Raw genomic sequence first — 15,718 nt, 5'->3', positions numbered from 1 at the left:
CTCATGCAGGGCGGGCTGACTCTTATTGTCCTTAAAAGTAAGAAAAAAAAACATGAGGGAATCTGAGCATGGAATATGGTCTATTTATATTTTGTGTGTTTTCTAAACTTGTTTCTCATACGAGGTGTTTAGTACTCTTTATTACTTTCTATGAAAATTGAATAATTCTTATTCAACCCTGGTATTATCCGATCCATGTGATTGTGGAATGAATATGCACTCGCAACACTAGTCAGGCCGAAAGCCTCGATACCCGTCATTAGTCAAAAAAAAAAAAATATTTGTTTCAGACCTTTCAGATAAGCCACGAATGGTTGGTGTGATGCTGCGGTTAAACTTTTGAAACATTAGAATTAGATGGATTGAAGCCTGCTTCAGCTACAAGGAATTTAATAATTAGTGGTTTTTTACTTGTTCGAGCTTGACCAGCCTACGTTTTAGACGCATTGTTGATTATTTGGGTCGAGCAGGGCAACTCAAAGAGGCTAGAAACTTGATTCGAGAAATGCCAGGGCCCTCTGCTTTCTGCTGCCGCATGTCACTCCGGTCCTATAACCGGGTGTAGAAATGACTAAAGCTTTCAGAATTAGAGCTCAGGAACCCTATTCCTTTCGAAAAGAAACTGGGCAGATGTAGAAAGGATAACAGAGATGATGAGGGAACATGGATCGAGGAAACTTCCAGGAAATAGTTTGTTATGATTGAAAGAAATAAACCCACGAAACAATTGGAGTATAGCATCATCCCGTCTCTCAACCAAAATTATTATTGTCCCAAAATATATAAGGATTACTAGTCAAGCATTTCTTTGGCAGAAAATCCAAAGTAATCCTCAAAGTAGTTAGAGGGTTCAAAGATGAAGCAAGAAATGACATCTCTGAGAGTAATGACACCGACAACTGCATCTTCCTCGGCAGCCACCACATAAACCCTGTGAACTGATTTGGCAGCAAGAGTCTCAATCACATTACCGAGGAGGGCATCGGGCTTGCATGTTATTGGTGCGAGAACCTTCCCAGATTCTTGTGTTGAAGCAAGGACGTTAATGAAGTCCTTTGCAGTAAGATTCCTGCAACAAAAGCAAGCAAAAAAGATAATCAATATTTACTCAACAATATCAAGTAATAAACAAGCACATTCACATATAAATGGTTAGTGGAACCCAAATGCTTCATGATTTCAGATAGCTATTGATGGTTCCCCAAGATTAACTTCTGTGATAGGAAATATTTCTTACTCAATCTGAGTATTATAATTGAATTTTATGGTTTGCTAGAACATGACCATATAATTCAAAGTGTGCTAAATATCCCACTTGTTGCCTGAAACAAGTACCTGAAATTGGAGAAAAGTTCAGGTTTAAGCAACAGGTGCCTGATGTCTCTCATGCTAACATTCCCTACGATCTTCCTATGAGGGCCCTCAATGACAGGAAGTCCACCAATTTGATTGTCTTTCATGCGCTTAAAAGCTTCAAGAATCAGCTCATCACTGTTGACTGTAATAACCTGACCACCATAATAGAGAACATCCTTTTCATTCCATATCCAATGGAAAACATGAAATATTTTCTACAATACAGCAGATTCAAACATTTCTTTACATTCATCTCAGGTGGATACAAAATGGAAATGGTTTAAGAAAATTGTCCAGTGTTCAGGATGTGTTTCCTGGTGTTTAAAGATCAAGATAAAAGAGAACTACGCAATAATGATGAATGGCAAAATGGACAAATGGTTCAAGGAAAATTGTCATCGTTCAAGATGTCTTTCCTTGTATTTGCAGAGAAAGATAAAAACAATGAGGGGGGGTGTTGTAGAGCTTAAGCCGAAAACTGTTCTATGAGTGAGATGAAACTGAGCTCTACTTCTACTGCACTTTTACATCACTAAGAATGGTTCATCTGCCGTTGCTTATCAGTGCCCCAACCTCCTTTAAGCTCCTCTTATTACCAGGTAAAAACCATGGAAAAGGAGAACTGCTGAGTAAATCAGCACCAAAAATTGGATTTCATCTAAAGATTTTCCTTGTACATGGATTTTTCATATGGAATCAAATGCAGCCTTTAGGAAAAAATAATGGGTGAACCTCAAAATCTGCAGAGTACGAGCAAAATGAAATATGCCTTGCGTAAAGAATAAAGAACTAAAGACATTTTCTTTTTTTGGTAATGTAAAGAACCAAAAGCAGAAGTTAACTAAAGAAGTTTAGAATAACACCAGAAAAATATCGTACCTCGTGAGTAGGTATGAAAATACTCAAATAGTTTCAAGGTTGACCAAGATCGACTCACACCACCCCAAAAAAAATAATCCAAGTTTTCTTCATCAGAGGGGGGTTTAGAGTTACTTATTCCAAGAAAAGGAGGGTTGGGTTCACTTGCTGTTAGCATCAGACTTAACACTACAGTTAAAGCAATATTGGTTTTTGTTTTTTTATTTTTGGTTTCTTTTTTTTTTGGGGGGGGGGGTTGGGTTGGGGGTTGGATGTGAATATAACACCATATTATATATCTGTGCAAGAGATGGAAATCTCACCTCATTACAAGTCATGAAAGGAAGTCCAAAATCAGTGATAGGACGTCCGGAAATGCAATCAAACCAATCTCTTCCCTTACACTCTTTAAGTCCCTGTACCACTGCAGATTGAGTAATGTAATTCATAATATGCGGCTTGCCAGTTTCAATTACAGGTACATTCCTCATTCTGTATTTTGAAAGCAGCAATAGCACACTCAACATGGAACTATGAGTTGCAACAGGAAGAAAAGGAGCCCAACGGAAGGATTTGAGTATTGATCTCACCTGAAACAAGAGGTCAAACCAAAAGTACAACTACTTAAGTGTCAAGAACAAAAGCTGGTTCCTACAGAAACATTGAATGGATAAGGAATCTGGAATATATTAATAGCAAACAAGTAGGAAACTAAGCCAGTAAATTCCAATTATCAGCCTATAAAAATTGATTTGTAGATGGAAGAAGCTTTCCTTCATACAGGTTCTGCCACCTACTTTATATCAACTTTATATGTTAGACTCCTACACTGAAGCCCATTCATTGGAACCCAGATCCCAGTCGTAGTGCAAAGGCATAGAGATCTACCTTCAACTCTCTTGCAGTAATGTAAGTTAACAGCCTCTATTACATGGCATTTGTAAATAAGGATGAAATGAGGAGAAAACATTCTAAAAATGGCTAATAGCTTACTTTTGTTGATTTAAAGGGTTCTTCTCGAAGTAAAACTTTGTAAAAGTCCTCTCCCAGAGAATCAGCAGCAGCGGGAGCATCCTTTCCTACCCCCTTATCAGCAGCAATACCACCAGCCACAGCAGCCCCAACTGCAGCAACAGTGAGCCCTACAACAGCCGCAGGACCAGTAGCACCCAAGGCCGCTGCTCCAAGAGCCCCAACAGCACCAGCACCTACACCAGTGGCAGTTGCAGAACCTGTTGATAAAGCAACTGCCGCTAGTTCTGCAGTCTCTAAAACCCAGAGAATGATTGCAGAATAGTCTATAATTCCTAAATAACAGTTCCTCCAATCAAGACTACCCTCAGCATCTGTGTTTCTCACAGGAGCAGACAAAATGTTGCATTCAGATAAAATCTTGACAGCATCACCAATAGATGTATCAGCCGGAATTTCAATCACTACAAAAAATTAAGAACAGATTATAAATATAAATCGAAGACAACAATGATCTAATGGAGTCAAAAAAAAATAAAAATAAAATAAAATAAAATAAAATAAATCACAAAAGAGTAATTCACCTTTGCCCCCTGGAACCTCTGGAAAGGATGAAACAGGAATCCTTGAAAATGCAGCGGTTAGAGACTCCTGTAATGGATAGGGCAACCTCTTCCTGGACTGGATTGTCTCAAAATAAGCATCGCAATTCGGAAGTTTCGAACTTCCCTCCTCCGGTTGTAATTGTGCCATAACCTAACCTACACAATTACGTTCTAAATTGGATTCAAAGCAGAGATTTACAAATGTGAAACTGATCCATCATTCTCTATTTCATCAATATACAGAGATGAAGAAAACAGAGCTGAAATATTTGGATTTCGCATCACCTCATCGATCACTGGATAACTTCGATCCATGATCATCATTATCAACATTAAAATTCAAATACAACTACATTTCTGTGTATCGAATTAAGATTTCAAATAGATAATAAAAAGGGCTAAGAGAAAAACGAAAATCGGAGGGAAACAATGAATCTCATACCTGTTCGCTCTGATTCCAGTGGATTTCAGTCGATTCCGAAGACAAAGACGGGTTTGTTTGTGAGAGCTTTAACCCCACTCTCAAGATTTTGAAGATCACAAGGTTATCGGTAACTCATGGCTTCTGGCTTGCCAAGTGTAAGTCACCTTTCAGCAGGACCGAGTTCCAAAGGAACACGTGGCATTCCAAAAGAGACCATGTACTGTGGAAGGGCAAGAGTCTGTCCTTTTCTTTTCCGGTCTCCACTCTCCACACTACACAGTACATACTTCCCACTCAACACTTCTCTTCCGCGCCCAAGTTTCGAAAAATCGACTCACCCGTTGGTGAGCTGATCCGAGTGGATCGCTAATCCCTCCGGACCATCCGACCTAGCGTTGGGCCTGGGCCGAGTTACGAGATCATAAGGTTGGACTGGGTTTTTAAAGAACCCGGCTCAGCCCAGCCCATTGACATCCCTATTTTCAACTTTTTAAGGTCTCACAAGGGTATGTTATTCTTTCAAAATTTACGATACATTTATTTTGCCGTGTGGACATAGATATATCCATTTTAACTATTGGATGGAGAGGATGTAGTCTAAATTAGCATGTGTAAAATTTCAAAGTCTAATACTAGTCAAATACCCATTATGTTATGTCTATGTATGTGTGCTCATACTCTAACCATTTCTGTCCACCCTTTCAACTTTAAATAGTAATAAATTTTCTAGATAGAAAAAATCATGAAAATGAATTGGTTAGATATGCCTTGTGACTTCCAAAAACATCAGAATCGATTGTGACATCAATAATTATTCAATGTGAGACAATTCTTTTAGCAAATGGCAAAGAGGAGCTCACCAATGATGTGTGGGGCAATAGATTCGTACATTAGAGGACAAAGAGGGTGTTAGAGTACCATCCACCTTGCGGCTCAAAGAACTTTTTCCCAGTTCAAATTACAAACATTCCACTAACGTTTATTGTTAAACATTGGTGCAATTACTATCACTCTCTTATACTTGTCCTATATTTACAGAAACTTCCCTACTCCAAATTTATTTTTTGATCTCCCAGTGAAGTAAATTTCACCTCTCCTTTTTTCCTTTAATTTAGAAACAAAAAAAAACCCTTCATCAATTCATCTCATCCCTTCCCGTGGCTCACGTGCTCCCATCTGGGTCCAACACCTTGCCTCAAAAGGGATTGCAAAATGCTAGTTTGACTTATCATTAAGATGTCTGTACGTATTCAAGGCATGAGAAGGTTGATGATGCCTTCTTGGATGACCACTTATAAGGGTTGATTTCATGTGTTATATAGTTCCTTGTCTGGAAGTGTGGCCCCTACATTACTGTGGGGGCCAACGATAGCTCCGTAATGCATGTGGAAGCATCAATAGGATGAACATTTCCGCTTTTCATTGGGGATAAGGCAGTCATTTCACCCCTATGTGTCTGGGTGCAGCCCCACACTCTTGGATCAAATCCCTTTTCTCTCTCTCTCTCTATATCCTCATGCATCACCACTCTCCAACATCTGAAGTATCATTAATTTAATATCGTCATAAGTTCGGGTTAGTAATTAAAGAGTAATTATTTCTTGTTTTTAAACCCTAATTTGGTTTTAAGCATTCATCCTTAGGTGGAAGTCTCTCCTTCCAAATACTCAATGTGAAATTATTGAGTACCTAAAGCTAATTGATAAGATAAGCATCTATTCTAATGTAATCCTTGTCTTGAATAATTTATCCTTTTTTTATTTTTTCAAAGGCCGTAATTGACTCATCAAATGTCACCATTCACTAGCTGAACCAATGGAAATGGAGGATGAGGTTGACCACTTTTACCATGACGTTTACTTAATTGAATTAAAGTTTAGATTACACAACCTTCGTTGATGTAGATATTGGCCGGTGATGATGAAACAAGTAGGGGAAAAAAAAAATTTTATTTTTAATTATTTATGTTTTTCCTGATGCCCTAAGCCTAGAGTACGGACTGGGCAAGTAAACAAAAGGCTGACGTGAAAGATCTTATCTTTGCCAACTAGATGAGGAGGAGCCACCCACTGGGGACTTGGTCAATCACAATTATAGAAAAAATATCCCCCTGTGGAGTAGAAAATTGTATCTAAGGAAAAAGTTTTCAATGACGCCATTATACTATTACATTCTCATATGGGCTTTTGTTGTTTTCTCTAATTTGCGTTGACCATGTGGGTGTCAGGTAAATGATATCGTTCTCCATGCCATCATAAGTGTCGTGTGAAAGATTCTTTTTTGGACTTGACGTGGAAAATCTTATCTTGTATATTTATCCATTACATAAAATATTCACATTGATTTTTACCAAAAATATATATATTCACATTGATAACTTTAATAATTTTTTTTTTCTTCCATGTATTTTGAATTGAATTGATGGCTGCCTAGTTGAGCATTGGGTCAGAGTTAGACATCCTTTGCGTGTGATTGAAGGCGATTACAGACATCCATAGTAAGGCGATTACAGACATCCATAGTGAAAGAAATTTTGGAATGAAGAGAAGGTGTCAATTTGGAGTACTAAAGATCGATGGATACCACAAAGGTGTGGTAATTATGAATTCAGGTCAAACTGTCAAAGGCGTGGCAAAACCTACTCCCAAAATAATATATTACAAGTTCTCTTACAAAATGAATTAGTAGTTGAGATAATATTAATTATGGGAAAATGTTCTCCAAATAATTATTGTAGGGTATGCTAGCACTTCCGTGTCAACCTCTCTCTTTCTCACATGAAATGACCTCGCTTCATTTCTGTATATAAAACCATTTTATCAAACCTCATTGGTATGTTACCTTATATTATTTGATCGAAAAAACCTCTCACTGGTATCTTTTTATTTTTTATTTTTTATAGGTAATCTTTCTTTAATGTCATTTACACTATGCAATGTAAGAATATATTTTTCTTCACCATTTTGATCACCTGCATATAAGGGCCATTTGGTTTTGGTCCCTTGAAAAAGTAGTAGCCTCTTTGATTACTGGCCTCTATATAGAAGGGACAAAGATTGCTACACTACCCTCATCACACAATAATCAATGGACCCACATAGACATTCTCTCTCTCTTATTGTAAACCCCATGTAAAATGTAAAATGTGAATGATGGAACCCTTCCTCCTTCTCTCCCCCCACGCATTCCTTTTCTCTTCCCTCCCTCTGGTGAAGGAAACCTAGTTTTTACATTAGGAAACATCAAAGATTTAATCAATGGAGCTTTGATCAATGTCACATCTTATTTTAAAATACTAATTATATTTAATTTCTTATTTTTAAGAATTTAAATTTTTAATAATTCCCATGCAGCTCACAAAGGTTTTGTTGTTAGTACCTAGCATTAATTATAAGGGACCCCAGCTGTATGATGAAAGTCAAGGCTACTTACATCAAGAATATTCTTTTAGAATCAACCACTCAACTCCAATATAATTAACCTTCGATTGCAAAATTAAACATTAATCAAAGGGCTATCACCATCTTTCATTCATTATTTATTATTAAATTAATTTTTTATTAGGGAATTGACTTTGTCCTTTTCCATTTGTACAAATACATCCTTATCATACGATACTAATCATACCCTTTGTATACACCTCTAAGATAAGAAAAAGACTATATCTAATTATTAAAAAAGAACTTTCAATGGCTTCATAGCCAAGTCAACCTAATCCTTAAAACCCATATTATCCACAAATAATCATCACATACCCTATCAAGAACCCAAAAAAATAAAAAAAACCCTAAGACTTCATGAACTTCCCTTGCTTGCTTCCATCAGGTGATGTGGTCTCTTTTATCAGTTGGTGAAGAAGAGGGACTCTTGGAGGAGGTGGTGGAATATGGCAATGGAGGTGGAAGAAACATTAATTTCCCTTGTTGAGCATTAGAAGATGATGATCTACTACTCAAATAGGTTGATCACATCCATTACCATTTGCTGTTGATAAGTTCTGGCTAAAATTCTCTCCACCATTACTACCTTTGTTTACGATCGACGAAATCGCAGCTTCTAACACTGATCTGAAGCTTGGGTCAGATGTAATGGCCTTAGTTGCAGCCACAATTGTTTCAGACAAAGCCTGTTGGGGTTGGGGAGGAGTTGGGTTGTTCTTTTGCATGTAAGGCTGGTAGAAGTGTTCTTGCGGTTGCCTTCCAAGAGTTAAAGACCCAATTTGGCTTCTATTGTAGGGTTGAGTGCCATAGCTTAGGTACCCATTGCTCCAAGATGTTGGTAGGGAATTGGATTCGGTGGAAGAAAAATTGAAACTTGTTGAATATCTTGGGGCTGTGGTATGGAAACTTGAATTTAGCCTATTGAACTGAGATGATGAGGATGAGGAGGAAGATGATGGTGGAGGTGCAGTAAGGTCAAGAGTGATTGTTGGGTACGAGGGTGTAGAAGAAATAGAGGAGTTGGGTAGGTAGAACTGTGGTCTTGATCTTGTGTTATCTGAGAAGTTGAAGTTTAGTCCATGGAGGTCAGCAGAGGTAGTGTTGGTGGATGATGATCCGAGTGCTGATCCAGAGTTGGATGAGCCAGACATGAGCATGGAAGCAGCTGCTGATGTAGTAGAAGCCATGGCTGTGGCTGAAATTGGTAGTGGGTGGTTGTGGGATCCTTCGTAGGTGGTGATCAAGATAGACATGTCCTCTGCACATCTTTGCACCTGGAATTCGAAACAAATAATTTAAAATTATATAGGGGAAGAAATACTGAAATATGTGAACTAAGGTTGTGTTTGGTACGCATTCGTGGTCGATAATGCATTCCAATAAACATACCATCGTAGCTTTAACCTTCCACCCCATGATCTTAAACATCTAGACCCACTATTTATTTAACGCATATATGTCATCTCATCTTCTCAACCTCAATGTTTTGTGATTCTGGGCACCTCACCCTCTGAAGATCTAAAATTTGGAACCATTTATTGATGGACTATTTGAAATTAAGGTTGCAAAATATATGATTTCTTAGAATGCATTTTCGACTTAGAATGCATTATAAGAATGCAAACAAAACGTAGCAATTCTCTAGCAATGACTTACCAAATTCATATGACTAACCCTAAAATTAAGGTAGAATGGATCCGATGCTCATACAGTTACTTGGTTGTATTAGTGAGCATCCAACACCTATCCTTTTTGCTTCTAAATATTCCCTTCTTCACTCATGTAATGACAAGAAGTGAGATAGATGTTGGATGCTCACCCATACGACCTAGTGATTGTACGAGCAATTGCTCTGATCTCAAATTGAGGGTTTTTAACTACTACCTTAAGCTTTATATAGAAAAGTGTCATGACTGGTCACAGACTCACAGCACCTTAGAGAGGCTGTGTCTGCCACCATTGATCGTTGGGTTTTAGCTTCTTTTTTTTTTTTTTTTTGCTAATAGTCGGCAATGGATTTCATTAAAAATGGGAAAAAAGGATTACAGAAGAAAACTTATTAGTTCACTAATCCACCTTCGGCATGGTCATCAGCAGAAATAGCAATCCAATAAAATTAAATAAGGAAAAGATGTCTAGAAAAAGAGCAACGTATCAAAAGTAGGTCTGGCCTCCATAACCATTTCTATGGTAATTGTTGAGGTTCTTCACATAGATTTTCAATTCAAATTTACCAAATGACCCCCATAAATTATATTAGAATTGAGAAGAATGTCCATCGATGAGATATACCTGCTTTCTTACTGGGCATGCAGGTGCAACTGTGCATCGGTAGTATGCTCGAGGGCATGGGTTGCCTTTCGCAATTTTCTGCCCGTATTTCCTCCATTGACAGCCATCGTTCATCTATAGATACACGAACAACATATATTAACCTCACCATTTAACATACTTCTCTCTCTCTCTCTCTCTCTCTCTCTTACAGTGAGTGCACTCTATGGTCAGGAATGGGAGGGGAGTTTAGACCCACATCATCAATCGGATAGGCTTATGACCTTGGAAGGGCCTCTCCACCCTAAAACTCGGGTTTTTGGATTGTTTGCCATTATTCTCAGATTCTTTCCCCGGGTGATTTTATTGAAATAAGAGATGGGTAGCAGATAAAATTTTGATACTAACCGTGGGGGTATCACATCTTGCTCTGACAGAAACCCTTGCTTTCTTCACATTGTTCAGCTGTGAAGCTTCATCTTCTCCACTTCTCGTAGTCTTGAGAATTTTACTGGGTGTCCATGTTTCTCCAGCTTCCTCTTCCTTTGGTTCTTCAAAACTAGTTTCAGGGCTAAGATTGGGAGTGATTTCGTTCGAACCCAGGTTCGAAGACCTTTCAAACTTGCAGTCCAGCCGAAGTGCCAAGCCTTCTTTTAGTTGCTCATCCTCTTTGTCTTTGCTGAAGTTGCTACTCTTCTCATCCTTTTTGGGCTCACTCGAATTCCTACCAAGGCTAAGTGAAATTTCTGGTTCTTCCATTTCTTGATTGGTGGGAGCTACATCTGTAGATTTCTTGGCTTCTTCATGTTGAACCATGTTTGTGAGATGCAACTGGAGAGATTGGTATTCCTTCATAATTTTTGCTAAAGTCATCTTCAAGATTTCATTTTCTTCTTTCACTTTTCCCATTTCAGACCTGGCAGATTCAAGCAGATCCGCCTAGATAAACAAAAACGGGATCAGAAAGTTTAAGAGGAGCTGAGAAAAATTAAAAAAATAATAATAAATATAAGCTTCATAGTTTATAATATATTTCTCGAAGAAGCAAATGAAAGGCCTTCTAAATTTATTACCTGATCAGTTTTTATTGCAGATGATGCTCTTGAGGTGTTATCCATAGATGCTCTTTCAATCACAGCCAAAGTAGGTATCTGAAAGGAGAGATCAAAGCATTATAAGTTATCAAATAAGGGCTTTGTCAGCTTTGCTTCTTTGTTTCTATCTAACAATCAAACAAGTTTCAGGGCTATCAAGTGCCACAATTGGTGGCAGCCCAGATTGACTTTGTGGGCCTGTGTAGCAGGATTCATGGCTGAAAAGTCAAATATTTTTTTTGGTCAACAAAAGAGAAAAAAGGTGCCATTTTAGACCAATACCAAAAGATTGATGACCATTAACTTTGCCCATTAATGATTTCCAGCAGTGGGGGCCTTTAAATCAATGTTTTGGACTGTTGATCTATCATCATTTAATGCAAATTTCTTCCTTCCAAACTAATTCTATAAAGTTGAAATATTTGGTGACCTAAATTTTTGATAAAAGAACAAAAGAAATCAAGGAGTTGTAGGATCATGAAATCCTTTGTTGTGATATTATCAGAGAATAATATTAAATAGAAAAAAAAAAAAGAGTAAGAAATTACTAAACAAAGTGAATATGCTTACATCCTATCTGTAAATTTTAAGCTGTTTACCTGTTTGTTCATGGTTGTATCCTTTTGATTAGGTGAGGATGGTTTTGAACTGATATCATCATGGATTTGTCTTCCATTTCCAACCTGAAACACAAAAAAAATGACAAAATTAGTTGAGCTTTGATGATGATCGATCTGTAATTTGAGAAGATATCATTGTTAATTAACCATTGAAGGACTACTCAATGTTTCAAGAACATTGAAATGTTTTCCTGAAACAAATTAATAATTAGTAAAGGAAAATAAACTTGAAGGAAGAATTTTCATGGTAAAGAACAAATCCTTTGAGAAAATTGGTTCCAATGAAACAGAAGCAAAAAAAGCATATGGAAGGGAAAAAAAGATTAAGAGAAACAAGACAAGCTTCACCTTTCCAGTATCCACTGAGCTTTCACCATCAACACCAGATTTCATTCTTCTTCCTTCCTTATTAGCTATGCTTCCAACCCCAACAGATCTTTCCATCTCTTGTTTGCTCTTCTTCTAACTTGTGAATGAGATCTCTGCCCATTACACTGTGTAGTTTTATATGTAAGGTTTAGCCTCTCGTTTCTGACTTTTAATTTTAATACAAAAAAAAAATTCAAAACCCAAGTGGCTATCTTTCTTCCCATTACATATCCACACACACATAAATATGTCAACAACCCAAGTTCATTCTCAGAAGCAAGCCAACAGTTTCCTTTATTTTATTCCTTTTTCTGTCAAATAATAAGAAAGAAAATTAAGAGAAGAGGAGAAGAAGAATTAAACTTCAACGCTTGAGAGAGAGGTCTTTTTCTGTCTTCAGTCTTCACCCAAGCAAGCTAGAGAGAGAGAGAGAGAGAGAGAGAGAGAGAGAGAGAGAGAGAGAGGTTCAAGCCGCATTAGGCGGCTCTCACTTGATGGGTTCTTGTTTATATGGTAGTAGATAGATAGGTTAGATCTTTGAAGGTTCGTACAGGGTGAACGTCACATGGAAATTAACCGCTTTACCGGTCAAAGTTACCGGCGACGTGAGCTGCCTTATTCTGGTGTTGGGACTTGGGAGGCTCTTTTTAGAATCTGGAGCCGTCTTTTCTTTTTCATACTTATTAATGACGGCAGAGATACCGGTCAAACCCGGTGTTTCAAGAGTAGGGATTTGGTTGTCGTTGCCATTGACTTCATTACCACCCCTACCCAATTGCTTTTTTTAAAACTAACTAAACTATTCCCAGCTCTCTCTCTCTCTCTCTCTCTCTCTCTCTCTCTCCTCTCTCTCTCTCTCTCTCTCTCGACCCTTGGAACTGGGAGGATTGGGGCACACGTTCTTAGATGAGGAGTCCTTATGAGCTCCCCATATGGGAAGAGGAGTACTTACCCTTTCCACATGGGATCACTCTCCCGATGTCGTATTCAGAGTCTAGACAATGAGTCAGAGCAATTAATGTACAAGTTGTTCATGGTTAATTATCACTATATGAGGGGATGAGTATTTAATGCAAAAATCCTCTACAGTGAGTGCAACGGTGTAGTGAGCATCGGATGGTCAAGAATAATCACTCACGTATTTATCCTTCCCATATGGGGTTCCACCACCTAAGGGATATTCCGACGAATTAAAGTAATTAATGCCCTATTGACTCATGATCTGATGATAACCATATACAATAGAATCTCACATGAGGAGAGGATCTAGACTCAGATATGCCAAATCCATAACCATTGAACTAATAACAAAAGTATATGATAACATTTAGTGGTAGAGAGCTGAGTTCACCTTAATCAATTGAATAGAGCTAGGCTCCATTTTTGGGCTTGAAGCTATTGTTAGCTTAATTTGATCACTTAACAGAATGATGAGTTCAAGTTAAAAGCTAGGTGGTTGGGTTGACATTAATAATACGTTAGCAAGACTGTTTTGGGACACTCGCCACATTTATTGTTGAAATTCAAAGGTATTTAAGATCAGTTGGATGATTATATAATGTCAATATTATCAACATGTTTAGGGGAGGGAAGCAGGATGAGGGCATGATACATGGTTTTCCTAAGAAGGGATTGTCCATAAAACTGGAAAAAATCTCACAGCCAAACTTTCCCCCCTAAGATGTCATGTCCACTTTCTTTAATCAGCCTGGTCTTACAGAGAGAGACTGATTTTTTGTATTGATTCTTTGAGTAAACTGTGTAGGGGAGCTCACCAATGAGGAAGACAATGGTTTTATGATCTAAGGGTGAAGAGGCCACTTTATTTAAGGAGGAAAAAGATCAGAGAAAGGATGTACTTTCCCCATTGATATAAAGAAAAAAGGGGGAAAAAAATGCTACTTAGTTGTGTAGTCCGTACATCTGAACATAGAAGGAGGCGAAATGATGACCCCATCACCCCTGTGAAATACTAAATATCCATCAGTTATTGATGCCTTTGCTTGCCCCTTCATTGGCCCTTGCGCTGGTGCAAAGGCCACGGCCAAGTAGCGTTCTTCTTCCCATAAAAATATGAAAGTTTTTTGTCTAGGAGTGTGGCTAGCTCCTGTGCCTCTATCTTTGTTAGGGATGCAAACGGATCGGATACGGATGGAATTTGGATCGGGTGTGTTCAGATCTGGATATTTCTAGATCAGATATGGATATCCCTAATGAATATAATTTTCTCTTAATTCATCTTTCTAAGTTGTTTTAACTCTTTTCTTCATTCTCTAGAACCTCTTTAAACTTCAAGAACCCTCAAAATCATTAATTGATTATTTAATATGATCATATAATTATTTTCTGAATAATTCAGATTTTAATCTGGATACGGATACACCTAAATGAATACGAATGCGAATCCGAATTTAGATTTCGATTATTCATTTACAACCCTAATCTTTGCGTTTGTCTCTCTCTTCTCGTCCTTGTAAAATGACTTATCTAATGTCTATAAATTAAACCAAAAAGAGACATTGATTGAGTCTCACGCAGATGTAGGAACCACACTCCTAAATAAAAGAAAAAACACCAAGGACTCTCTTCTTCTAGTATTGGGTTTCAGTTTCTCATGATCAAAAATTGAATTGGAAAAACTACATATACTAAATAGGGCTGACATGGACAAAGACCCACTTGGAAACGCAACTTACCAGGTGGGAAGTCCGTGCCTTTTACGGTTCTATTTTAATAAGATACACGACAGCGGGCAGGAAAAAAAAAATCTCTATCATGGAGAGCGGATCATCTTCTCGTACAAGCAGTTTAAATCATCTGCTCGTACGGTCAATAAGTGTCATGTGTCAAACCTTCTTACGGAGGTAACATTTCATTATTTTTGTTATTCAAATTTTAATTTTTTCTTTTATTTTTCCTAGTTTTAGGAATTTGAAATTATTCAATTTTATTAACTTTTTTTTATCTCTTCTATTTGTGGGGAGTTCAAATCGTGAATACTCACGTCTCTCTGTCTCTCTCTTTGAGATTCTCGACCATCACTTTGTTTGATCATGTGTGAGTACAAGTATGGCTGTAAACCATTACAAGCATGGGTATAGTAAATTCCCCTAATAAATCCCTTCTAAATATTTTCTTCCTTCTTGATTTTATTAGATTTGTTCTGCAAATTCAATTTTAAGTTTCTATATTGAGTGATCTAATTCCTCTTCAATAAGATTTTGCCTACCTTTAATTAATTCTTTTTTCAAATTTCTTATGCTTCATTGTAGATGATCTTCACCCATAGGTGATCACCACTCAAACACACACATGATCCGCTACTCCATTTGAAATTTCTGGATGTATATATATATATAACTAATAAAAATCGGTAATAGTTTATCTTAAGAGATTGTTTTTACATCCATGATTTGACTCCCCACAAATGGAGGAGATAAAAAAGGTTAATAAAATCTGAATAATCTAAAATTCCTCAAACATAAGAAAAATAGAAAAGATTTAAAAATTTGAATAAAAAAAATTAATGAAAGGTTACCTCCGTAAGTAGGTTGGACACATGGCACCTATTTATCCGCTCTCTCTACCATGAAGATTGAAGTAGAGAGAGAGAGAGAGAGAGAGAGCATTAAACTATAGAAATCAGAATATTCATAAACATATTTCATCCCTACTTTTTGGTCCGTGAACGTCTACCCAAAAATGAGCA

The 15,718-nt window shown here is 37.4% G+C and overlaps 2 protein-coding genes across 4 annotated transcripts; both read right to left on the bottom strand.

The window, feature by feature from the left end:
• Positions 1 to 678: 678 nt before the first annotated feature.
• LOC122075305 (SNF1-related protein kinase regulatory subunit gamma-1-like) lies at positions 679 to 4,391 on the bottom strand. Of its 3 annotated transcripts, none has more exons than XM_042640282.1 (6): positions 4,234 to 4,391; positions 3,771 to 3,947; positions 3,208 to 3,650; positions 2,538 to 2,804; positions 1,336 to 1,508; positions 679 to 1,069 (listed from the first exon to the last, which is right to left on the bottom strand). In XM_042640282.1, exons 2-6 carry the CDS (start codon positions 3,937 to 3,939, stop codon positions 793 to 795), a joined length of 1,329 nt encoding a protein of 442 aa, XP_042496216.1. In that variant the 5' UTR covers positions 3,940 to 3,947; positions 4,234 to 4,391; the 3' UTR covers positions 679 to 792. The 3 variants fall into 3 exon arrangements, with proteins under 3 accessions (XP_042496216.1, XP_042496217.1, XP_042496218.1); XM_042640283.1 differs by having other exon boundaries at positions 3,771 to 3,962; positions 4,234 to 4,362; XM_042640284.1 differs by having other exon boundaries at positions 3,771 to 3,942; positions 4,234 to 4,354.
• A 3,411-nt stretch (positions 4,392 to 7,802) lies between these two features.
• Positions 7,803 to 12,390, bottom strand: LOC122077542 (WRKY transcription factor 72A-like). Its single transcript, XM_042643504.1, is given in 7 exon segments — positions 7,803 to 8,180; positions 8,183 to 8,929; positions 9,948 to 10,061; positions 10,335 to 10,865; positions 11,000 to 11,077; positions 11,620 to 11,703; positions 11,989 to 12,390. Coding segments are annotated over 7 exon segments (1,794 nt in total). The 5' UTR covers positions 12,085 to 12,390; the 3' UTR covers positions 7,803 to 8,036.
• Between the last annotated feature and the right edge of the window lie 3,328 nt (positions 12,391 to 15,718).

This window comes from Macadamia integrifolia, chromosome 4 (assembly GCF_013358625.1).
Source record: "Macadamia integrifolia cultivar HAES 741 chromosome 4, SCU_Mint_v3, whole genome shotgun sequence".
Lineage (NCBI taxonomy): Eukaryota > Viridiplantae > Streptophyta > Magnoliopsida > Proteales > Proteaceae > Macadamia > Macadamia integrifolia.
This window is presented reverse-complemented; position numbering and strand designations above follow the sequence as displayed.